Genomic DNA, 26,685 nt, shown 5'->3' with positions numbered 1-26,685 from the left:
ATATTACATTTCTCACATCTTTACTGATGAGAACTAACGTCTAGACAAAAAGTGATGTGCCTCTAGAAGGTAAATATTTTCCATAGATTTGTTATAGTATTTGTGAATAGAGTAGCTTTATTCTTAATCTATAAATAGTATGGTTCACAATTTAAATATGTATGTTGTTGATAATTTTAGAAAATTGGTTAATTTTGATCAATAACTACTCATTCATTGAAAGATTAATTTTCATTCAGTGTCTTATTTAACTGCCTTCATTTGGACTCTTATCAAGCAAGAAATATTTTGAAAATCAACAACTGTGCTGAGGGAAAATAAATTCAACTTTAGAGTATAATTTTGAAATTATATTTGCAATTTAGCTACTGATGTCTAAGTTTAGAACTATTAATAATAATGTGTGAGAAATTCTCTCATTTGTGGAAAACATTATATGAAGAAACACACTGCACATGGACACACACACACATATATATGTATGCATATTCTTGAAAATTATATGGAACTTTGTATGATATTTTGATGATACTGGTAATATGTGTGTAGTAAGAATTAGTCCTGAAATAGGTGGAGGAATTATTTTTCTTTGTATATACTTTTTACTGTTTATATTATTTCTGTGCATTTTAAAAATAAATTTCAGGAGTGGGTGGGGAAAAAAAAGAAATTTGTGTTAATTTCTTGGAGGTAGGATTAGCATTTTTGCTTTGTAGATGGATCCATTCATTAAAAAGACAAATGCTTGATTGAAAAAAAGGTGTATTATTATAATGTTAAAATGGGACCAATTATTTTTATTAAAATATTAAATCGAATTGCTTCATGTTGAGTTTGCTTTATACCCCAAACAGCACAACCATTAAGAAAGTAGGGGCTTCCCTGGTGGCACAGTGGTTGGGAATCTGCCTGCCAATGCAGGGTACACGGGTTCGAGCCCTGGTCTGGGAAAATTCCACGTGCCGCAGAGCAACTAAGCCCGTGTGGTATAACTACTGAGCCTGAGCTCTAGAGCCCACAAACCACAACTACTGAGCCCAAGTGCCACGACTACTGAAGCCCACGTGCCTAGAGCCCGTGCTCTGCAACAGGAGAGGCCACAGCAATGAGAGGCCTGCACATTGCGACAAAGAGTGGCCCCCCCGCCACAACTAGAGAAAGCCCACTCGCAGCAACAAAGACCCAACACAACCAAAAATAAATAAATAAATAAATTTATTTAAAAAAAAAGAAAGTAGGAAAGATTACTGAACAAAGAAGCACCATTCTTGATTATTATAAATGATTGTCATATTAGTATATAGTACATAATATAACTAAGTCACTCCTCAATCTCTATAGTTGCTGTGATTAGTATGAATTAATTAAATATAGAGGAAGTCAGCAATATTAGCAGGGAGTACCAACAGTAAAATATTAGTAAATAATGCCGACAATAAAATTTCACAAGTTATACAAACTTTCCTCGCCAATTTTTTTCCACAATGGTTAAAATTTTATAAAAGCGAGAAATTTTGTATCATTTATTTTCTCTTGCTTTTACTGGCTTAGTGTGCATGTGCTTAAAAAAGCTAAATGATCACAAAATGGGTAAAAGCAATAAGTGGAGGCAAATCATGACTCTATCTTATCAAGAATGAATGATTAACTCCTGAACAGTTGACTGTACTCAATTACTGTGCTGTGTTAAAACTTAGCTATCAATAACCCATTTGTCTTTTAATTTGAATTATCTATTAATTAGAAATATTTTCTATGCTCATTGGTCATTTTTATAAAACAGGAAAGCCGTTTAAAGATTATCTTTGCAGTTCTTTTAGGAAAAAGATGCCACACTATCGAATGCTTATAAAATTGTTTATGATGATGCTGATGATAATCTACATTCATTGGTTAGCTTTGTAATAGTATAGAAATGAGAAATTTTATTTACCAGTTAATATGAAACCACACCTCCTGGTTCATTATACTATTGTTTTAAAAATGTCATTCTTTACATAGATATATTTGTATGTATACTTGTCAACATTTAAGATAAGACACTTTTGGGTTTTATAATGACACTCAAAATGAGCATATTTATTGATCATGAGTGTAAAGTGGTTTTGGAAAAGAAAATGTATTATTTTATTCAGATAATTATAGTATCTCCAGTACTGGAATCTAGTGGCAAGTGGAAAGTTTTGTGTATGTAGTAATATTCTTTAACCCAGGAAAGTAAGGAGGAGAGAGGAGGCATATATTTATTAGACACTTACTATGTTCCAAGCATTTATTTTAAGTGTTTTGCATACGTTATCTTACTTAGACCTCCCAACAATTTAATTGGCAAGTATTATTTACAAAGTGTATTTTATAGATTAGGATACTGAGGTGTAGAGGCATTAGTAAATGTTTCAGCCAAAATACAAACACAGGCAGTCTAACCTCTTATAATTCTCACTCCTGAGGAGTATGTCATTCTGCTTTCCTAAATAAATAAATAAATGTATGTATGTAAAAAATCTTTTATAAAGAATATATAGTAATCATTAATAGTAATACCTAGCAAGCAAGCATACAAACCAACACAAAACCAGTTAATTTAATGCAAAGTAAATTACCTTTTTATTTGTGTGGAATTATTAGAGCACATAGCATCAGTGTAATTTTCATGAGTATAGATAAGTTTCTTGCTATAATATAATATAAAATATAGATGGATGGAACTCATTAGTAAAGATTGGTACAAATGAAATAATAAAGTAATAATGCCAGGAGAGTAATGCATCTTGAGGACAATGAAAACTTCCATTTGGAACCCTCCTGGATTCTTCCCTATGTGTCTTTCCATGGCTAACTTTAATGTATCCTTTCCCTGTAATGAATGTAAATGTGGGTATAATAAAAAAAATAATTCTGAAGAAATTAGGATATTATGCTCATGCATACAATTAAAGTAGACATTCCTCTGAATATTTACAAGAAAGAGAAGAGAAACATAAATGTAGAGTAATCAGCTGGAATCTAATAGTACAGCGATGTTCGCTTGGATTTTGAGTTGTGTTATGCTAGTAATAAAACTAGATTTAGATTGTTATGGAAATAATCCAAACACTTCCTCTGATTTGCTACGTGTTTTAAAAACTACCTATGCAATGTGAAACATATTATTATTATGATGTTTTGTATTACTATACTCTGTTTTTTTGTTTTTTGTTTTTTGTTTTTGTTTTTTTCTTGTCTCCTCTACTGCTCAGTGATAAACCTTCCAGTTTTATTACTAGCATATTGGATTTAGGGTAATATTTGGATACTTTTAAAGAGTGACAGGATGCATCTTATATTGTTATATTGTTATATGCTAACAATATGGTTTATAGTCATTTAAACAGATTTCAAAACTAAGTTCTATCTGTGTATTACTTAGATTATAAAATAATAGTGAATACATTTAACAAGTATCATGGTCAGTTTTTGGAAAGCCCAGTAGTTAATATGATGGAATAAATTGAAACATTTCTCAATTGCCAGCCACTGTAAAGTGGATTTGGTCTATGTGTGTATTAGAATTGTAGAAAAGTGCTTGGATTTATACTGGAAATTCTATTTTGACCTAACTATGGTGGCTAATCAACTGGAATACAACACTATAATAAGAAATAGTAAAGCAGTTTCTATTATAGCTAGTTTTTATTTCTATTTTTATCTAACTACAGAACACATATCTAAAAATATCCATTAAGGGGCACTAATTATATTACTAGTATTGTGTAAAATGCATAGGAAATGTGGACCATTAAGACGACAAAAAATGGATTCACTAGAGTTTTCCAACACAAGGAGAAGTAGACAAATATTAAATATTATGTGCTAATTTTTGCATCGTGAGTAGTAAATGTGTTGCTTAATTGGGAATACACAAACATAGGCAGATGTAAAATAATTACATAAATACCATAAATATTTAGGGGCAAAGAGTGCAATAACTATAATGTGTGCAGATGCATACTATATCTTTTTGGAGCACATTTTATTGACTTTATAATTTTTATTTCCTTTTTTGTTCAGCAATGATGATATGTGTGTGTTCTCTATTTGCTAATATGTGTCTACTCTAACATGGACTGCTCAATATATCTGTTCTGTTTTCTTGAGTCATTACAGCAATGAAGAGTTTTTACTGAGACTTGTTACTCCATTGGCCAAATCCATTTAATATGTAGTATGAGCATCTGTCCATCAATATCAGTATCCTCAGGAAACAGTTCCAGAATCCCCATGTATTTTTTGCTGCTGACTTACAAGACCAATGACATATTCCAAATCTTTAGTATTAAGCTCCCTCTATGTGTCATGAGACTTAGAAAAATTTACGTTTGTTTTAAAAAACCCATAAACATGTTTGTAAAGTCTTTTATGAAATTGGGAAAGACGTTATTTTTAAGGATATTTAACTTAAATATGTCAAGGCTTTACCTTAAGTACTTTTTGCTTACTCGAAAGCAAAATTTAAAATGATTTGCAATTTTATGAAGTTATTGCCATTCTGTCAGCCATCAAGTTCCAAATCCAGATTTATTTTCTGTTTCTCTCTCCCTCTCTCCATTGCCGTACCCCCCACCATGTGTACGTTCAGCTTACACCAAATCCTGCCATTTTTCTGTGCACTGTTCCCAAGCATTTGCTACAACTTTAGCTTGGGCCTTAACACTTTGCTTCTTATTAACTACTGTGGCCTTCTGATTGATCTGGCTTCCAGATTTTTCTTCACTCCTCAGTCCATTCTGCAAATTGGTATCTGAGTAATCTTCTAAATGCACTGTTCTAATGGTGTCCCTGAATTGCTGAAACGTTGCCAGTTTCTTCTCATTAATCTAAGGCAACTTTGTTTTTGTTGTTGCTTGGCCAAGAGGGCCCTCCACAGTCTTGATTCTTTATCTCTGTTTCTGCCCTTTATTTGAGGTCTGCTCTTTTCTCATTACATTCTTGCCTGATACTCTGATTTGTTCTCTAGGACCCAAATGTTCCAACTGTCTTCTATCCATGATCTGATTCCTACCTGGTTCTCAAGGCTTACTTACTTTGGGAAAATATTCCCTTGACCATCCTAGTCTACAGTGTTTTTTTTCCTCTCATGAGACTTATAGCAACTTACCCTGAATAACACAGTTTTTACTTTTATGGCTTGTTATGCATTTAAAATTTTTATTTAGTGAAACTTAAAACAACATTTTGTTTGCTGTCATTCCTCTGCCCATCCTTCTTAGGGCTTTTCCTGGGCCAGTTCACAGTACAATTTAGGGAGATCTCCCACTTTCTCCTTTAGGACAGCTTGAATTCTTACACAGGTTATGCTAGAGAGAGTGCCTCACCCTGAACCACCTCTATATTTTCTTGACCCACATATCCAGATGGTGTTGGAGCCCTTATTTTATTGACATGGGAAGTTGAATTGTATTTATGATATGTAAATCCTTAGGCAGTATTTCAATCTTGAATCAGAACATCTGGGTTAGTTCTGACTCTGCTATTTACTGACTGCTTAAAACATGAAAGAAATAACCTCCTAGATGATTAGTTTCTTTATACATGAAATTTAGTATTAGTAACAGACCTCTCATTTTGCAAGGTTATTCTGAGTCTTGAAAATAAGAATCATCTAGTGGTACATTAATAACTTTATAATGTATTATACTTAACCCATTTTTAGGCACTTAATATATGCTAATATTATCTCATGCAATAACTCATTGAAACCTCAAAATAGCTCTGTAAGGGGACGACTACATGTTAGAGGAAACCGGAGAGTTTAATAACTGCCACAGTCACAAATGGTCAGTGGTGGTACTGGAACAGACATCTGGCAGTGTGGCTCTGGATCCTAGTTGTAGCCATGATGTCACACTGCTTCTTTGTAAGTATCACTGTTAGTGCTGGCCACCACTGCTCTGTTCTTTCATGATTTGCCTTCTCAGCCAAAAGTTTAGAAGTTTCAGAGACATCTCAAGTCAACCCAATTGTGGATTCAAAACATGGAACTTTTTTCCATTTTCATTTTAATTTAAGAAAGAAAATAAACACAATGTCTAAACACTCTTAATAACAAACCAGCTTAGTGATTAAAGGACGAAAGGCTGTGCAAACTTAGGGGACAATCACATGCTAAAATTAGTGCATTTTCAGCTTATTTTGTTTATTCTTGGAAGTTAGAGGATTCAATATTTTAACAATGAAAACAGTGCAGATATGATGTACAAAATACATAGTGTAAAGACAGTTTGGGAACTTAAGAGCTTTAATCCTTTTATCTATTTTAGGACTTTCTGGGACAAGTGTTTTGTACATTGGGGGAGATTGTTGGTTCACAGGGAAGTCGCCTGGAAAAGTCCATAATGTAAGTATTTTTTAATTTAGACAATGAAATGTTAACTCTTTATTTTCTGTTTTGGCAGTTTTGAATTGATGAATATGTGGTTGTAGACCAAAAGTGTGTTTTAAAATCTTGAGTTTTTTTCTTCCAACAAATCATTTTGACATTTTTGTAAAGGATAATATATATTTCAGCTGTCATATGCCATGCTACAAAATCTTTACAGAATGAAATGAGCAGATTTAAGCCAGAAAATTTGTTGTTTTCCTTTTGGTTGTACTATTAATTCTTAGATGTAGTACTTTTTGAAGAAGAGATTTTACTTCTTTGGACCAGGGACTATATGTAGTACCACCTTTTATGTTTAATAAATGCATTTTTAGTGATTGAGATTTAATAATATTTTTTACTAAAAAATTGGTCTGAAAAGAAGGCAATAAGTATGAAAATGTTAATAGAAGGTGGTCACTAAGAATTATATTTTCCATATTCACCTTCAGTTATGGCTATCATGCTTAATTTTCAGATCAATTGCATGAGATGATCCTATTTTCTCTAGTTCCATACAAGGCAGAAAACAAACTCTAGACATTTTCTCTAATCCTTTCCTCTCCTTGTCCTCCTTCTTCCCCCATCCCTAATTTTGATTTTTTGGATTCACTTAACTGTTTTTAAATCAAAAGGTCTAGGAAGGTCTAAGGCTATTGCAGAGCAAACCACAATGTCTAAAGATTTGGGGAGTTCTGAAGTCTCTATCTTCACCAATTTTTTAAGAATCTCAAACTCACAAAATAATTATGTCAAAACTTTACAAATCTATTCACCTTTGACATCAAACACTTGAAATGGTTAAAGCATCATTTTCACCTTCCCTGTATAAAATGGAACTTTATACTTAGTATCTTCTTCTTAGGCTAATAAGAAGTCTATGAATTCTAACTTCTTTTATTTAACTTTGATTATCTTAGAAAATCATTGCTGAATGTCAGTTTGAAAACTTTTACATACCAATGATCTTTTTAACATTCTTTTGACATGTAATTTGTTTTTACATCATTGTAGGATTTGGAAGATTATGGTTTAACTATATTTATGCTCACTTTAATAAGTCAATGATAAGTAATCTATAAAGCAAATATAGATATTCTTATTAAGTATACATAATTCTTATTGCATTGTCTAGTCTAGTGACGCAGGCCCATAAGCATTCTTAGATTACTAAAACACCCTTTCTTTTGCTGAAAAAATAATCAATATTATCTATACAATGCTACCATAAATATGCTTTTAATATTCTTCGAGAGAAAAAAGCAGTTAAAATGTAGAATTTTTATTTTAGAGCAACAGAATAGAGATTTTTATAGAACTTGCACTCATAGTTTTAAACTGATAATTTTATTAAACAATTTTACCTGATGTTATTTTCTCCATAAAAGGAAATCATAACTCATTTCAGAAAGCTCTTAAATTCCATAGAATTTTTCCCAGTGGAAAATCAGCATTATATTAGTCTTGAAACACGTTAAAAAGTTGATATTATATTGGCTCGGTTATGTGGTAAATAGAATGTAGTGTAAGATGTAGTCCTTGTTCAGTTAATTCAACAAGTCCTGCTGGACAAGACCAACAGAAGCAAATTCAAGCTACAGGGTGAAGATTCCTACAGTAATGATTGGCAGAATACGCCAATGGTAGGGGGTATCTGCCAGCAGTTGAGTAATAATCATTTTACATAATCAGAAAGGGTGAAATGCTCTATAGATTTTTCTAAGCTTCTGCTGAGGTTAGGGTAGCACAAATGAGGCAAAACCTTGGAAACCTTTTCAGACAACATGGAGCTATTATAACTACATGCTTTACTTCATCTATAGGGTATTTTGTAATTTAGGCAAGTTTATTATAAGAGTTGATATTATATCTATCTTATTGAAAAAGATATAATTTATTCAATTTTTTAAGGTATATGTAACTAATCTTATATTCAAAGTCTCTCTCTGACTTTATTGGGCAACCTTACCAGGTAAATAAACATTAAGAAAAGGGCTTAAAGGTGGGCTTATTATTTGAGCAGTGGGAAATTTTTGATTTTCAAAGTAAGTTTAGCTAGGCAAGTGTTAGTACTAAATGGGTAATGAAGTGTACAGTTTGAGTGTAGCAAAGAGATTGGCTACAAAAGAAAGAAGCAAAGAAACTAAGAATTGCAGAATGGTGGCCTATTACATGAGGGAATTAAATTAGATACTTGAGATAAAGAGAACAGAGGAAAGAGTTGAGAGGGTTCTTAGGAGATTAATCAAAAATAGGACAGTAAAATTGAATAGATTTAGCTTGCTAGTGGAAGGATATTTTGGATTTATTAATCAAAGAATCAGGTGATAATAATAATGTTCTCTCATCTGAGCAGTTACTACAACCCAGGTGGACACTGGATTTGATCAAACAAATACACAAATATTTTGTACTCACCCACCCTCTTGTTTGAGAAAATATTGGCTTTTGTTAAAACTCTAGCTATAAGGGGGGGGGCCTTCAAGATGGCAGAAGAGTAAGACGTGGAGATCACCTTCCTCCCCACAAATACATCAGAAATACATCTACATGTGGAACAACTCCTACAGAACACCTACTGAACGCTGGCAGAAGACCTCAGACCTCCCAAAAGGCAAGAAACTCCCCACGTACCTGGGTAGGGCAAAAGAAAAAAGAAAAAAACAGAGACGAATAGGGAAGGGACCTGCACCAGGGGGAGGGAGATGTGAAGGAAGAAAGGTTTCCACACACTAGGAAGCCCCTTCTCCGTTGGAGACTGCGGGTAGCGGAGGGGGGAAGCTTCAGAGCCACGGAGGAGAGCGCAGCAATAGGGGTGCGGAGGGCAAAGTGGAGAGATTCCCGCACAGAGGAGCGGTGCCGACAAGCACTCACCAGCCCGAGAGGCTTGTCTGCTCACGCGCCGGGATGGGTGGGGGCTGGGAGCTGAGGCTTGGGCTTCGGAGGTCAGACCCCAGGGAGATGACTGGGGTTGGCTGTGTGAACACAGCCTGAAGGGGTTAGTGCACCACAGCTAGCAGGGAGGGAGTCCGGGAAAAAGTCTGGAACTGGTGAAGAGGCAAGAGACTTTCTCTTGCCTCTTTGCTTCCTGGTGCGCGAGGAGAGGGGATTAAGAGCGCTGCTTAAAGGAGCTCCAGAAATGGGCACGAGCCGTGGCTATCAGCGCAGACACCAGACACGGGCATGAAACTGTAACGCTGCTGCTGCAGCAACCAAGAAGCCTGTGTGCAAGCACAGGTCACTATCCACAGCTCCCTTCCCGGGAGCCTGTGCAGCCCGCCACTGCCAGGGTCCTGTGATCCAGGGAGAACTTCCCTGGGAGAACACAAGGTGCACCTCAGGCTGTTGCAAGGTCATGCAGGGCTCTGCCACTGCAGGCTCGCCCCGCACTCCGTCCCCCTCCGTCCCCACGGCCTGAGGGAGCCAGAATCCCCGAATAAGCTGTTCCTTTAACGCCATCCTGTCTGAGCGAAGAGCAGACCCCCTCAGGAGACCTACACACAGAGGCGGGTCCAAATCCAAAGCTGAACCCCAGGAGCTGTGCAGACAAAGAAGAGAAAGGGAAATTTCTCCCAGCAGCCTCAAGAGCAGTGGATTAAATCTCCACAATCAACTTGATTTGCCCTTCATCTGAGGAATACCTGAATAGACAACAAACAACAAATCATCCCAAATTGAGGAGGTGGACTTTGGGAGCAATGATATAAATTTTTTCCCCCTTTTTCTCTTTTTGTGAGTGTGTATCTGTATGCTTCTTTGCGTGATTCTGTCTGTATATCTTTGCTTTTACCATTGGTCCTAGGGTTCTGTCTGTCCTTTTTTTTTTTTTTTAATGTATAGTTTTTAGCACTTGTTACCATTGGTGGATATGTTTTTTGCTTTGGTTGCTCTCTTCTTTCTTTCTTTCTTTTTTTTTATTACTTAAAAAAATTTTTTTAATAATTATTTTTATTTTAATAACTTTTTATTTTATTTTATTATCTTCTTCCTTCTTTCTTTCTTTCTCTTATTTCTCCCTTTTATTCTGGGCCATGTGGAGGACAGGCTCTTGGTGCTCCAGTCAGGCATCAGGGCTGTGCCTCTGAGGTGGAAGAGCCAAGTTCAGGACACTGGTCCACAAGAGACCTCCAAGCTCCACGTAATATCAAACGGCAAAAATCTCCCAGAGATCTCCATCTCAATGCCAAGACCCAGCTCCACTCAACGACCAGCAAGCTACAGTGCTGGACACCCTATGCCAAACAACTAGCAAGACAGGAACACAACCCCATCCATTAGCAGAGAGGCTGCCTAAAATCATAATAAGGCCACAGACACCCCAAAACACACCACCAGACGTGGACCTGCCCACCAGAAAGACAAGATCCAGCCTCACCCACCAGAACACAGGCACTAGTCCCCTCCACCAGGAAGCCTACACAACCCACTGATCAATCTTAGCCACTGGGGACTGGCACCAAAAACAACGGGAACTACAAACCTGCAGCCTGCAAAAAGGAGACCCCAAACACAGTAAGTTAAGCAAAATGAGAAGACAGAAAAACACACAGCAGATGAAGGAGCAAGGCAAAAACCCACCAGATCTAACAAATGAAGAGGAAATAGGCAGTCTACCTGAAAAGGAGTTCAGAATAATGATAGTAAAGATGATCCAAAATCTTGGAAATAGAATGGCAAAAATACAAGAAACGTTTAACAAGGACCTAGAAGAACTAGAGAGCAAGCAAAGAGTGATGAACAACACAATAAATGAAATTAAAAATTCTCTAGAAGGGATCAATAGCAGAATAACAGAGGCAGAAGAACAGATAAGTGACCTGGAAGATAAAATAGTGGAAATAACTACTGCAGAGCAGAATAAAGGAAAAAGAATGAAAAGAATTGAGGACGATCTCAGAGACCTCTGGGACAACTTTAAACACACCAACATTCGAATTATAGGGGTCCCAGAAGAAGAAGAGAAAAAGAAAGGGACGGAGAAAATATTTGAAGAGATTATAGTTGAAAACTTCCCTAATATGGGAAAGGAAATAGTTAATCAAGTTCCAGGAAGCACAGAGAGTCCCATACACGATAAATCCAAGGAGAAACACGGTAAGACACATATTTTTTTTTTTAAAGGGCAGTTTAATATGGATACATGGGAGCCATTTTTTTTTAAGTATTTGTTTATTTATTTATTTATGGCTGTGTTGGGTCTTCGTTTCTGTGCGAGGGCTTTCTCTAGTTGTGGCAAGCGGGGGCCACTCTTCATCACGGTGTGCGGGCCTCTCACTATCGCGGCCTCTCTTGTTGCGGAGCACAGGCTCCAGAAGCGCAGGCTCAGTAATTGTGGCTCACAGGCCCAGTTGCTCCGCGGCATGTGGGATCTTCCCAGACCAGGGCTCAAACCCGTGTCCCCTGCATTATTGGCAGGCAGATTCTCAACCACTGTGCCACCAGGGAAGCCCCGGTAAAACACATATTAATCAAACTATCAAAAATTAAATACAAAGAAAAAATATTAAAAGCAGCAAGGGAAAAACAACAAATAACACACAAGGGAATCCCCATAAGGTTAACATCTGATCTTTCAGCAGAAACTCTGCAAGCCAGAAGGGAGTGGCAGGATATACTTAAAGTGATGAAGGAGAAAAACCTACAACCAAGATTACTCTACCCAGCAAGGATCTCATTCAGATTCGATGGAGAATTTAAAACCTTTACAGACAAGCAAAAGCTGAGAGAGTTCAGCACCACAAAACCAGCTTTACAACAAATGCTAAAGGAACTTCTCTAGGCAAGAAACACAAGAGAAGGAAAAGACCTACAATAACAAACCCAAAACAATTATGAAAATGGTAATAGGAACATACATATTGATAATTACTTTAAATGTAAATGGATTAAATGCTCCAACCAAAAGACATAGACTGCCTGAATGGATATAAAAGCAAGACCTGTATATATGCTGTCTACAAGAGACCCACTTCAGACCTAGGGACACATACAGACTGAAAGTGAGGGGATGGAAAAAGATATTCCATGCAAATGGAAATCAAAAGAAAGCTGGAGTAGCAATTCTCATATCAGACAAAATAGACTTTAAAATAAAGACTATTACAAGAGACAAAGAAGGACACTATATAATGATCAAGGTTTCGATCCAAGAGGAAGGTATAACAATTGTAAATATTTGTGCACTCAACATAGGAGCACCTCAATACATAAGGCAAATACTAACAGCCATAAAAGGGGGCATCGACAGTAACACAATCATAGTAGGGGCTTTAACACCCCACTTTCACCAATGGACAGATCATCCAAAATGAAAATAAATAAGGAAAAACAAGTTTTAAATGATACATAAAAGAAGATGGACTTAATTGATATTTATAGGACATTACATCCAAACACAACAGAATACACTTTCTTCTTAAGTGCTCATGGAACATTCTCCAGGATAGATCATATCTTGGGTCACAAATCAAGCCTTGGTAAATTTTTAAAAATTGAAATCATATCAAGTATCTTTTCTGACTACAATGCTATGAGACTAGATATCAATTACAGGAAAAAATCTGTAAAAAAATACAAACATATGGAGGCTAAATTATACACTACTTAATAACCAAGAGATCACTGAAGAAATCAAAGAGGAAATCAAAAATACCAAGAAACAAATGACAATGAAAACATGATGACTCAAAACCTATGGGATGAAGTAAAAGCATTTCTAAGAGGGAAGTTTATAGCAATACAATCTCATCTTAAGAAACAAGAAACATCTCAAATAAACAACCTTACAGCTAAAGCAATTAGAGAAAGAAGAACAAAAAACCCCAAAGCTAGCAGAAGGAAAGAAATCATAAAGATCAGATCAGAAATAAATGAAAAAGAAATGAAGGAAACAATAACAAAGATCAATAAAACTAAAATCTAGTTCTTTGAGAAGATAACAAAACTGATAAACCATTCGCCAGACTCATCAAGAAAAAAAGGGAGAAGACGCAAATCAATAGAATTAGAAATGAAAACGGAGAAGTGACAACTCACATGGCAGAAATACAAAGGATCATGAGAGATTGCTACAAGGAACTATGTGCCAATAAGATGGACAACCTGGAAGAAATGGACAAATTCTTAGAAATGCACAACCTTCCGAGACTGAACCAGGAAGAAATAGAAAATATGAACAGACCAATCACAAGCATTGACATTGAAACTGTGATTAAAAATCGTCCAACAAACAAAAGTCCAGGACCAGATGGCTTCACAGGCGAATTCTGTCAAACATTTAGAGAAGAGCTAACACCTATCCTTCTCAAACTCTTCCAAATTATAGCAGAGAGAGGAACACTCACAAACTCATTCTATGAGGCTACCGTCACCCTGTTACCAAAACCAGACAAAGATTTCACAAAGAAAGAAAACAACAGGCCAATATCACTGATGAACAAAGATGCAAAAATACTCAACAAAATACTAGCAAACAGAATCCAACAGCACATTAAAAGGATCATACACCATGATCAAGTGGGGTTTATCCCAGGAATACAAGGATTCTTCAATATATGCTAATCAATCAATGTGATACACCAGATGAACAAATTGAAGGAGAAAAACCATATGATCATGTAAATAGATGCAGAAAAAGCTTTCAACAAAATTCAACACCCATTTATGATAAAAACCCTCCAGAAAGTAATTATAGAGGGAACTTTCCCCAACATAATGAAGGCCATATATGACTAACCCACAGCCAACCTCATTATCAATGATGAAAAACTGAAACCATTTCCTCCAAGATCAGGAACAAAACGAGGTTGCCCACTGTCTCCACTATTATTCAACATAGTTTGGAAGTTTTAGCCATAGCAGTCAAAGAGAAAAAAAATCCGAATTGGAAAAGAAGAAGTAAAACTGTCACTGTTGGCAGATGACATGATATTAAACAGAGAGCATTCTAAAGATGCTCCCAGAAAACTACTAGAGCCAATCAGTGGATTTGCTAAAGTATCAAGATATAAAATTAATGTACAGAAATCTCTTGCATTCCTATACACTAATGATGAAAAATCTGAAAAAGAAATTAAGGAAATAATCCCATTTACCATCACAACAAAAAAGAATAAAATACCTAGGAGTAAACCTACCTAAAGAGACCAAAGACCTGTATGCAGAAAACTATAAGACACTGATGAAAGAAATTAAAGATGATACAAAGAGATGGAGAGATATATAATGTTCCTGGACTGGAAGAATCAACATTGTGAAAATGACTATACTACCCAAAGATTCAGTGCAATCCCTATCATACTACCAATGGCAATTTTCACAGAACTAGAACAAAAAATTTCACAGTTTGTATGGAAACACAAAAGACCCCAATAGTCAAAGCAATCTTGGGAAAGTAAAAAAGAGCTGCAGGAATCAGGCTCCCTGACTTAAGACTATACTACAAAGCTACAGTAATCAAGACAGTATGGTACTGGCACAAAAACAGAAATATAGATCAATGGAACAGGATAGAAATCCCAGAGATAAATCCACGCACATATGGTCACCTTATCCTTGATAAAGGAGGCAAGAATATACAGTGGAGAGAAGAGAGCCTCTTCAGTAAGTTGTACTGGGAAAACTGGACAACTACATGTAAAAGAATGGAATTGGAACACTCCCTAATACCATACACAAAAGTAAACTCAAAATGGATTAAAGACCTAAATGTAAGGCCAGACACTACAAAACTCTTAGCAGAAAACATAGGCAGAACACTCTATGACATAAATCACAGCAAGATCCTTTTTGACCTACCTTCTAGGGAAATGGAAATAAAAACAAAAATAAACAAATGGGACCTAATGAAACTTAAAAGCTTTTGCACAGCAAAGGAAACCGTAAACCAGAGGAAAAGACAACCCTCCAAATGGGAGAAAATATTTGCAAATGAAGCAACTGACAAAGGATTAATCTCCAAAATTTACAAGCAGCTCATGCAGCTCAATATCAAAAAAACAAACAACCCAATCCAAAAATGGGCAGAAGACCTAAATAGACATTTCTCCAAAGAAGATATACAGATTGCCAGCAAACACATGAAAGAATGCTCAACATCATTAATCATTAGAGAAATGCAAATCAAAATTACAATGAGATATCATCTCACACTGGTCAGAATGGCCATCATCAAAAAATCTATAAGCAGTAATTGCTGGAGAGGGTGTGGAGAATAGGGAACCATCTTGCACTGTTGGTGGGAATGTAAATTGATACAGCCACTATGGAGAACAGTATGGAGGTTCCTTAAAAAACTAAAAATAGAATTACCATAGAACCCAACAATTCCACTCCTGGGCATATACCCTGAGAAACCACAATTCAAAAAGAGTCATGTACCAAAATGTTCATTGTAGTTGTATTTACAATAGCCAGGACATGGAAGCAACTTAAGTTTCCATCAACATATGAATGGATAAAGAAGATCTGGCACATATATACAATGGAATATTACTCAGCCATAAAAAGAAATAAAATTGAGTTATTTGTAGTGAGGTGGATGGACCTAGAGTCTGTCATACAGAGTGAAGTAAGTCAGAAAGAGAAAAACAAATACCATATGCTAACACATATATATGGAATCTAAAAAAAAAAAAAAATAATGGTCATGAAGAACCTAGGGGAAGACGGGAATAAAGACACAGACCTACTAGAGAATATATTTGAGGATACGGGGAGGGGGAAACATAAGCTGGGACAAAGTGAGAGAGTGGCATGGACATATATACACTACCAAACGTAAAATAGATAGCTAGTTGGGAAGCAACCGCATAGTACAGGGAGATCAGCTCGGTGCTTTGTGACCACCTAGAGGGGTGGAATAGGGAAGGTGGGAGGGCAGGAGATGCAAGGGGGAAGAGATATGGGAATCTATGTATATGTATAACTGATTCACTTTGTTATAAAGCAGAAACTAACACACCATTGTAAAGGAAATGTACTCCAATAAAGATGTTTAAAAACAAAAACAAAAAATCTCTAGCTATGAGAGAGGCATGTGTCTAGAGAAAGGGGAACATGTGAATTAAAAAACTGGGTCCACTGGGCTAAGCATTCTCTCTTGGGCTCTTGGAAGTTCAAGTGCTTTAATAGAAGATGCAGCTTCTATTCAAATGGCATTTCACCTCGTTACCTCAACTTCAAATGAAAAGCAATCTAAACTGTTCATACTGTTTTGTTTGAAAAAGCATGGTTTGGTTGAGGAAGAGAGTGAAATGTTGCTTGCATGGAAGCTGTGTGTGCCCATAGTGTCGAAGTAGCCCTTCATAGCTGGCCCACTCCATGGATGCTTTCAGATTCCATACTTATTCCTGCTAATCCCTGCTCAGTGGTATCTTTTTCTAAGAACTTGATTGTTTTGAACCAATCTGATGGAGAGATGGTGGAGAGAGATGGGAAGTTTGGAAGATATGATATTTCAGTGGAGGAGGGAATGGGTTTGGAAGAAAGGATGGAGCCAGGTTGGGTACTGGAGGTGATGCAAGGTCAGGGAAATGTTTTCCTCTCTGACAGGAAGCTTGATGACAAACACAACTTCTAAAGATTTCTTGTTTTATCACATAATATATAAAAATAGTGGAATATATGAAAGCCTGGCAGAAATGAAGATGTTCATACTGGGCAAATAGTATATATTTAAACATGCAGATCTCACATCTATTTCTCATAGTCCCTTTTGCTTTCTCCCACCCATCTCCTCCCTTGTAAACCTGCCCTGGCCAGGGTTTGGCTATCTAGGGCAAAGATAATATTGTAGGATGGTCACTAAACATGTTTTTCATGGTATGTCCCTCATGGCTGGAGATAGAAATAGAATTTGTACACTCTCCTGCAGCCATTACCTTTGGCAATTTTGTTAAAGAGTTAGGGTTTTTTTTTCTATCTGGGTAGGTATAGGTTTAAGAATTGTAGCACAGGACACCACCTCCGGAGGCAGATAATCCACACGTAATTAACAAAATTAACTCGTTGTGAATTTTGTCTTCCTGTGTCCCAAATGTTATTTATCTTAAATAACATTATCCAAATGATTTAGTGTTTTAGATTAGAGATTTGTTTTCCAATTAGTGTCCTATTTATATTCTAAGTTATTCAAAATATTCCCTTGTTTTCTTCTCTTTAAATGGCCTAATTGGAATTATTTTTGGTTAAGGTATTTAGAAGAATGTCTGCTAGCTTCTTAGTTGCAATTGTATTATAATATATTCTCAGAGGTGGTCTTGTTAAAATGATGTTAAATATAAAACCTGGAGATTTAAAGCAGATATACTAGAGCTTTAAATTATTTATTATTAATCAAGCCTTTGAAAATTAAGTTATATTTTTTACAAAGGTAAAGTGGTTTCTTGTACATAGCCTCATACCCTATTAAATAATCAGAATTTGAATTTCAACTCATCTTTTTATTTTCTGGGCTTTAGTTATTGCTGTCACTTTTAAAAATAGATTGTCTCATTTTTATGAGAATAAAATTATTTTTTAACATTTTGTAGGAAATGTTATGTGGAATTTTTTGAAACTGTTGTTCAAGAATTTTTAATTTACTTTTTAATAGCAGCTCAAGATTTTCAGTTTCCAACAGTGTTTTCTGTTGGATTCAAGTTTTGAGGAAACACATCTGTCATATTTTAATGCCATCCTACATTTTGATCTTTTCCCTGAACTCCTAAAGTGAGTCTTGTGCTACTTAATTTGTCTGCAACACTTACTGTGTCTTCCTATGACTCATCAGCTTCTCTCTTTAGGTCATCTCATTATTATTTAGCATTATACCCTCTCAGCAGTGTGTATTCTCATGCTGTAAGCTTATATCCAATTTTCTTCATGATGCTCTCAGAGAATCTTCTATCTTTAGAGATCTCAGTGATGGATTCAGCAAAGCCTTCCAAAATGCTAGAATCAACACCAGTTTAATAAAGATTGCCATTCTCTCCTCTGGGAGGAATGCATTTATTATATTCATAATGTAACATACCTCTTTGTTCCTGTTAGTCTCATCCAGGCTTGACTGATTCCAAATAAGAGGATTGGGCAAGGAGGTAGGGATTGGCTGTGATTAGAAAGAAGATTCTTACTCTGGGGAGTACTGGAAACTCCAAGGGTAATTGACCCAACAGCTGTTTTAGCTAGGGAAAAAGGTTATGTTCTTTGTAGGCTGAGTATAGCAGCTTGTGATCTAGGCAATAAAAAATGGGTAGAAAATAAAGGGAGGGATTCAAGAGGGATTAGTGAGTGTCCTGACAGGTGTGAAGAGTACAAGGACAGGAACTTGGAGGCAGGTGATAATTGGAAAAGCAGCTTGTAGTTGTCTGATGGATATGGGAATCTCATCTCTGACATAGGGTCCAAGGGTAGAGCCCAATGGATGCTGAAGTTCAACACGAGAAATGTGGGGGGAGGAATAAAGTAGAAAGGGAGCTTGGGAATAAGGCAGAAGAACCAAGTAGAAGAATAGGGCTTAAGAGAGACCTGAGGCAGAACCTTAAGGGGTTGGCTTAGAGTTCTGACTCAAATGTGGCCTTGTCTTGAAATCTATGCTGTGGCTGTGAGCGCATGTGAAGATAAAAAGTCAGCATGATGATGAAGAGAAGCAGAAAGAAGGATAGGAGAATGGTTAGTCTTAAAGGTGAGGAACATACAAATTTACAATAAAGCAGTGCATGTCTTTATTGTGCAACTTTTGCGTGTGAAAATATAGTCAACTTTGGAGGAAATTTTTACTTTATTAAATTCCCTGAAAATTAGACTGATACAGTTATTTTGTCTGGTTTATTTTGTTAGAAAGAATATTGGGCAGGGAATCAGATGATGTTTAAAGTCCCAACTTTGCTAGTAACTTGCTATGTAATATTAAAAATTTGTACATCTATCTATCTATCTATCTATCTATCTATCTATCTATCTATCTATCTATATTTATATCTATGGGTCACATTTTTAATATGAAGAATTTAGTCTGCAGATAAGTAAATAGCCACTGTAATGAAGTTGATAATACATGGACTTTGGGGGCAGTCAGACCTGGGTTTCATAATTTGTTAGGTGTATAATTTGAGCAAATTACTTAAAATTCCTGAGCTCCAGTTTCCTCATCTGAAACATATGAATAATACACTTTCAAAAGGATTGTTGTAAGAAGTAGCAGTACTTAATATAATACATTTGTCACAGAGAACACTGGAATTTAATAAACATTCAGTGGTGGTTATTATTAATATTTTTGTTGTTATTAAATATAGTCAATATCTTTTAGGAAAGACCTCTTAAATCAAATCATCCAATATCTCCCTCCCCCATTCCCTCATGGAGTTTACCATCTATTCATTAAATGAATAATGAATGTTTACCATCTATTCATTTAATGAATAATCACAAATAAATATAATTACATACTGATATAAGCTATGAAAATTAGAGTACAGACTTAGACTAGGAAATAGGTCATTTTTGTAATTTGAATTTTATCATAGTTGCAGTGGGAAAATTCATGATATTTGTTCAAAGACAAAATTCATTCACTGCTGTGGGGAAAATGGTTGTGGGTTGTTAACAGAATTATCAGCAGTTTAATTATTGATGAGATATTCTAGTTTGGAGAACACAAGTAGTTCAGACTAAGAAGATGAGGAGAAGTGAACAGATTAAAAAAATATTTTGAAGGTTGATTTTTTAAAAGTTTTGTATCATATAGTTTTAATATAAAAGATGTATACATAATATTATTTAAAAAACATAAGATACACCAGTTTATAAGCTGCTTTTGTCACTTAAATTTGTTTTCCATTTTTCCATACTATAGATATATGTAGAAATAATTCCTTTTAATATAGCTACATAGAAACTATCATTTTCCATAATTTTAAATAATTTGCCTTTGATGGAGTTATGTATTCAGTTTAATTTGTTTTAATTTTCTGTTGTTATCTGTTTGATTTTTGTTGGCTCTTAGAAACATGATTACAGTAAACACTCTATACCTATCTTTGTGTATCCTTCTCATGTTTGTAGATGTGGGTGAACTTATCTTTATGATAAACTCCTAACAGTAGAATTGTTAGGGATGAAGAAAGTATTAATTTTTCAGAAATGTACTGAAATGAAGAGGATTGCTAAAGTCAAGAAAACATTTGCCTAGCTCGTATTGAAAATGAAATCTTAATGAAACAGCATAACAAAATGATATGAAAGAAATAACAAATATTAAAATTTTACTTTGGTGGTGAAAACTTTTGGAGGACTAGTATAACAACCTAATATATTATTGCTTACATATTTTTTAAAATTTTTTTACATCTTTATTGGAGTATAATTGCTTTACAATGTTGTTTAGTTTCTGCTGTATAACAAAGTGAATCAGCTATATGTATTCATATATCCCCATATCCCCTCCTTCTTGAGCCTCCCTCCCAGCATCTCTATCCCACCCCTCTAGGTTGTCACGAAGCACTGAGTTGACCTCCCTGTGCTATGCAGCTGCTTCCCACCAGCTGTCTATTTTACATTTGATAGTGTATATATGTCAATGCCACTCTCTCACTTCGTCCCAGCTTCACCCTCCCCTGGTCGCCATATCCTCAAGTCCATTCTCTATGTCTGCATCTTTATTCCTGACCTGCCACTAAGTTCATCAGAACCATTATTATTATTATTTTTTAGAATCCATATATATGTGTTAGCATATGGTATTTGTTTTTATCTTTCTGACTTACTTCACTCTGTATGACAGACTCTAGGTCCATCCACCTCACTACAAATAACTCAATTTCATTTCTTTTTATGGCTGAGTAATATTCCATTGTATATATGTGCCACATTTTCTTTATCCATTCATCTGTCAATGGACATTTAGGTTGCTTCCATGTCCTGGCTATTGTAAATAGTGCTGCAGTGAACATTGTGTTACATGTCTTTTTTTTTGTTTTTTTGTTTTTAATTATGGTCAATTGATTTTTTTTTAATTTTTGTTTTTAATTATTTGTTTATTTACTTATGGCTGTGTTGGGTCTTCGTTTCTGTGCGAGGGCTCTCTCCAGTTGCAGCAAGTGGGGGCCACTCTTCATCGCGGTGCACAGGCCTCTCACTATCGCAGCCTCTCTTGTTGCAGAGCACAGGCTCCAGATGTGCAGGCTCAGTAATTGTGGCTCACGGGCCCAGTTGCTCCGTGGCATGTGTGATATTCCCAGACCAGTACTCGAACCCGTGTCCCCTGCATTGGCAGGCAGATTCTCAACCACTGTGCCACCAGGGAAGCCCACATGTCTGTTTTTGAATTATGGTTTTCTCAAGGTATATGCCCAGTAGTGGGAATGCTGGGACCTATGGTAGTTCTATTTTTAGTTTTTTAAGGAACCTCCATACTGTTCTCCATAGTGGCTGTTTCCATTTACATCCCCACCAACAGTGCAAGAGGGTTCCCTTTTCTCTACACCCTCTCCAGCATTTATTGTTTGTAGATTTTTTGATGATGGCCATTCTGACTGGTGTGAGGTGATACCTCATTGTGGTTTTGATTTGAATTTCTCTAATGATTAGTGATGTTGAGCGTCCTTTCATGTGTTTGTTGGCAATCTGTATATCTTCTTTGCAGAAATGTCTGTTTAGGTCTTCTACCCACTTTTGGATTGGGATGTTTGTGTTTTTGATATTGAGTTGCATGAGCTGCTTGTATGTTTTGGAGATTAATCCTTTGTCAGTTGCTTCATTTGCAAATATTTTCTCCCGTTCAGAGGGCTGTCTTTTCATCTTGTTTATGGTTTCCTTTGCTGTGCAAAAGCTTTTAAGTTTCATTAGTCTCCCATTTGTTTATTTTTGTTTTTTTTTCCATTATTTTAGGACGTGGGTCAAAAAGGATCTTGCTGTGATTTATGTCATAGAGTGTTCTGCCTATGTTTTCCTCTAAGAGTTTTGTAGTGTCTGGCCTTACATTTAGGTCTTTAATCCATTTTCAGTTTATTTTTGTGTATGGTGTTAGGAAGTATTCTAATTCGTTCTTTTACATGTAGCTGTCCAGTTTTCCCAGCACCACTCACTGAAGAGGCTGTCTTTTCTCCATCGTATAGTCTTGCCTGCTTTATCAAAGATAAGGGACCATATGTGCCTGGGTTTATCTCTGGGCTTCCTACCCTGTTCCATTGATCTATATTTCTATTTTTGTGCCAGTACCATACCTTCTTGATTACCATAGCTTTGTAATATAGTCTGAAGTCCAGGAGGCTGATTCCTCCACCTCTGTTTTTCTTTCTCACAATTGCTTTGCCTATTCAGTGTCTTTTGTGTTTCCATAGAAATAGTAAAATTTTTTATTCTAGTTCTGTGAAAAATGCCATTGGTAGCTTTATAGGGATTGCATTGAATCTGTAGATTGCTTTGCGTAGTATAGTCATTTACACAATGTTGATTCTTCCAGTCCAAGAACATGGTATATCTCTCCATCTGTTTGTATCGTCTTTGATTTTTTTCATCAGTGTCTTATAGTTTTCTGCATACAGGTCTTTTGTCTCCTTAGGTAACTTTATTCTTAGGTACTTTATTCTTTTTGTTGTAATGGTGAATAGGAGGATTTCCTTAGTTACTCTTTCAGATTTGTTGTTGTTAGTGTGTGGGAATGCAAGAGATTTCTGTACATTAATTTTGTATCCTGCTACTTTACCAAATTCATTGATTAGTTGTATTAGTTTTCTGGTAGAATCTTTAGGATTCTCTATGTATAGTATCATGTCATCTGCAAACAGTGACAGCTTTAGTTCTTCTTTTCCAATTTGGATTCCTTTTATTTCTTTTTCTTCTCTGATTGCTGTGGCTAACACTTCCAAAACTATGTTGAATAATAGTGGTGAGATTGGGCAACCTTGTCTTGTTCCTGATCTTAGAGGAAATGCTTTCAGCTTTTCACTTTTGAGAATGATGTTGGCTGTGAGTTTGTCATATATGGCCTTTATTATGTTGAGGTAGGTTCCCTCTATGCCCACTTTCTGGAGAGTTTTTATCATAAATGGGTGTTGAATTTTGTCACAAGCTTTTTCTGCATCTATTGTGATTATCATATGTTGTTTTTTCCTTCAATTTGTTAATATGGTATTGATTTGTGTATATTGAAGAATCTTTGCATTCTTGGGCTACACCCCACGTGATCATGGTGTATGATCCTTTTAATGTGCTGTTGGATTCTGTTTGCTAGTGTTTGGTTGAGGATTTTTATATTAAAATATGTTCCTCAGTGATATTGGCCTGTAATTTTCTTTTTTGTTACATCTTTTACTGGTTTTGGTATCAGGGTGATGGTGGCCTCATAGAATGAGTTTGGGAGTGGCCCTCCCTCTTCTATATTCTGGAAGAGTTTGAGAAGGATAGGTGTTAGCTCTTCTGTAAATGTGTCATAGAATTCTCTTCTGAAGCCATCTGATCCTGGGCTTTTTTTTGTGGAAGATTTTTAATCACAGTTTAAATTTCATTAGTTGTCATTGGTCTGTTCATATTTTCTGTTTCTTCCTGGTTCAGTCTTGGAAGGTTGTACTTTTCTAAGAATTTGTCCATTTCTTCCAGGTTGTCCATTTTATTGGCATATAGTTGCTTATAGTAGTCTAAAGATGACACAATCAGATGGAGAGATATAGCATATTCCTGGATTGGAAGAATTAATATTTTGAAAATGATTCTACTACCCAAAGCAATCTACAGATTCAATGCAATCCCTATCCAAGTACCAATGGCATTTTTCACAGAATTAGAAAAAAAAAATTTACAGTTTGTATGGAAACACAAAAGACCCTGAATATCCAAAGCAATCTTGAGAAAGAAAAACAGAGCTGGAGGAATCAGGCTCCCTGTTTCCTCCAGGTTGTTGGATCAGACTATACTACAAAGCTACAACAATCAAGATAGTATGGTACTGGCACAAAAACAGAAATATAGTTCAATGGAATAGGATAGAAAATCCAGAGGTAAAACCATGCTCCTATGGTCACCTAACCTATGACAAAGGAGGCAAGAATATACAATGGAGAAAAGACAGTCTTCAATACATAGTGCTGGGAAAACTAGACAGCTACCTGTAAACAAATGAAATTATATTACTCCCTAACACCATATACATAGTAAACTTGAAATGGATTGAAGACCTAATTGTAAGACTGGATACTATAAAACTCTTAGGGGAAAACATAGGCAGAATACTCTTTGCGATAAATCACAGCAAGGTCTTTTTTGATCCACGTCCTAGAGTACTGAAAATAAAAACAAATATAAACAAATGGGACCTAGTTAAACTTAAAACCTTTTGCAGAGCAAAGGAAACCATAAACAAAATGAAAAGACACCCCTCAGAATGGGAGAAAATATTTGTAAATAAAGCAACTGACAAGGGATTAATCTCCAAAATATACAAACAGTTCATGCCACTCAGTATCTAAAAAAACAAACAACCCAATCAAAAAATGGGCAGAAGACCTAAATAGACATTTCTCCAAAGAAGACATACAGATGGCCAGAAAGCACATTAAAAGTTGCTCAACATCACTAATTATTAAAAAAATGCAAATCAAAACTACAATGAAGTATCAACTCACACTGGTCAGAATGGCCATCATCTAACAATCTGCAAACAATAAATGCTGGAGAGGGTGTGGAGAAAAGGGTACCCTCCTAGACTGTTGGTGGGAATGTAAATCGGTAAAATCACTATGGAGAACATTACGGATGTTCCTTAAAAAAACTGAAAATAGAGCTAACATGTGATCCAAGAATCCCAATCCTGGGCATCTATCCAGAGAAAACCATAATTTTAAAAGATACATGCACCCCAGTGTTCATTGCAGCACTATTTACATTATCCAGGACATGGAATCAACCTAAATGTCCATTGACAGAGGAATGGATAAAGAAGATTGGGTAGATGACTCGAAGATGGCGGAAGAGTAAGACGCGGAGATCACCTTCCTTCCCACAGATACAGTAGAAATACATCTACACGTGGAACTGCTCCTACAGAACACCCACTGAACGCTGGCAGAAAACGTCCGACCTCCAAAAAGGCAAGAAACTCCCCCCGTACTTGGGTAGGGCAAAAGAAAAAAGAAATAACAGAGACAAAAGAATAGGGACGGCACCTGCACCAGTGGGAGGGAGCTGTGAAGGAGGAAAGATTTCCACGCACTAGGAAGCCCCTTCGCGGGCAGAGACTGCGGGTGGCAGAGAGGGGAAGCTTCGGAGCCACGGAGGAGAGCGCAGCCACAGGGGTGCGGAGGACAAAGCGGAGAGGTTCCCGCACGGAGGAGCGGTGCCGACCAGCACTCTCCAGCCCGAGAGGCTTGTCTGCTCCCCCGCCTGGGCGGGCGGGGCTGGGAGCTGAGGCTCGGGCTTCGGTCGGATCGCAGGGAGAGGACTGGGGCTGGCGGCGTGAACACAGCCTGAAGGGGTTAGCGCACCACAGCTGGCTGGGAGGGAGACCAGGAAAAAGTCTGCAGCTGCCGAAGAGGCAAGAGACCTTTTCTTGCCTGTTTGTTTCGCTGCGCGCAAGGAGAGGGGATTCAGAGCGCCGCCTAAACGAACTCCAGAGAAGGGCGCGAGCCGCGGCGATCAGCGCGGACCCCAGAGACGGGCGTGAGATGCTGGGGCTGCTGCTGCCGCCTCCAAAAAGCCTGTGTGTGAGCACAGGTCACTCTCCACACCGCACCTCCCGGGAGCCGGTGCAGCCCGCCACTGCCAGGGTCCCATGATCCAGGGACAAATTCCCCGGGAGAACGCACGGCGCACCTCAGGCTGGTGCAACGTCACGCCGGCCTCTGACGCCGCAGGCTCGCCCCGCCTCCTCTGTACCCCTCCCTCCCCGCGGCCTGAGTGAGCCAGCGCCCCCGAAGCAGCGGCTCCTTTAACCCCGTTCTGTCTGGGTGGGGAATAGACGCCCTCAGGCGACCTACACGCAGAGGCGGGTCCAAATCCAAAGCTGAACCCCAGGAGCTGTGCGAACAGGGAAGAGAAGGGGAAATCTCTCCCAGCAGCCTCAGAAGCAGCGGATTAAAACTCCACAAACAACTTGATGTGCCTGCATCTGTTGAATACCTGAATAGACAACGAATCATCCCAAATTCAGGAGGTGGACTTTGGTAGCAGGATATATTAATTTTTCCCCTTTTCCTTTTTTTTGTGAGTGTATATGTATATGCTTCTGGGTGAGATTTTGTCTGTATAGCTTTGCTTTACAATAGCTTTATTTTACTTCACTATATTATAGCCTCTTTCTTTCTTTCTTT

General features: G+C 36.9%; 1 protein-coding gene across 4 annotated transcripts in view; it reads left to right on the top strand.

Moving 5' to 3' along the window:
* The window catches only part of CPNE8 (copine 8), a 294,890-nt gene that overhangs the window by 100,183 nt on the left and 168,022 nt on the right, over nucleotides 1-26,685 (top strand). For all 4 annotated transcript variants that reach the window (XM_068561317.1, XM_068561314.1, XM_068561318.1 and 1 more), the window contains exon 6: nucleotides 6,300-6,376. In XM_068561317.1, coding sequence (XP_068417418.1) covers nucleotides 6,300-6,376 — 77 coding nt within the window. The remainder of the gene's footprint in view (nucleotides 1-6,299; nucleotides 6,377-26,685) is intronic.

The sequence above is a fragment of the Eschrichtius robustus genome, chromosome 13 (assembly GCF_028021215.1).
Source record: "Eschrichtius robustus isolate mEscRob2 chromosome 13, mEscRob2.pri, whole genome shotgun sequence".
NCBI lineage: Eukaryota > Metazoa > Chordata > Mammalia > Artiodactyla > Eschrichtiidae > Eschrichtius > Eschrichtius robustus.
The sequence above is the reverse complement of the archived record's forward strand: the minus strand, read 5'-3'. Positions and strand labels throughout refer to the sequence as shown.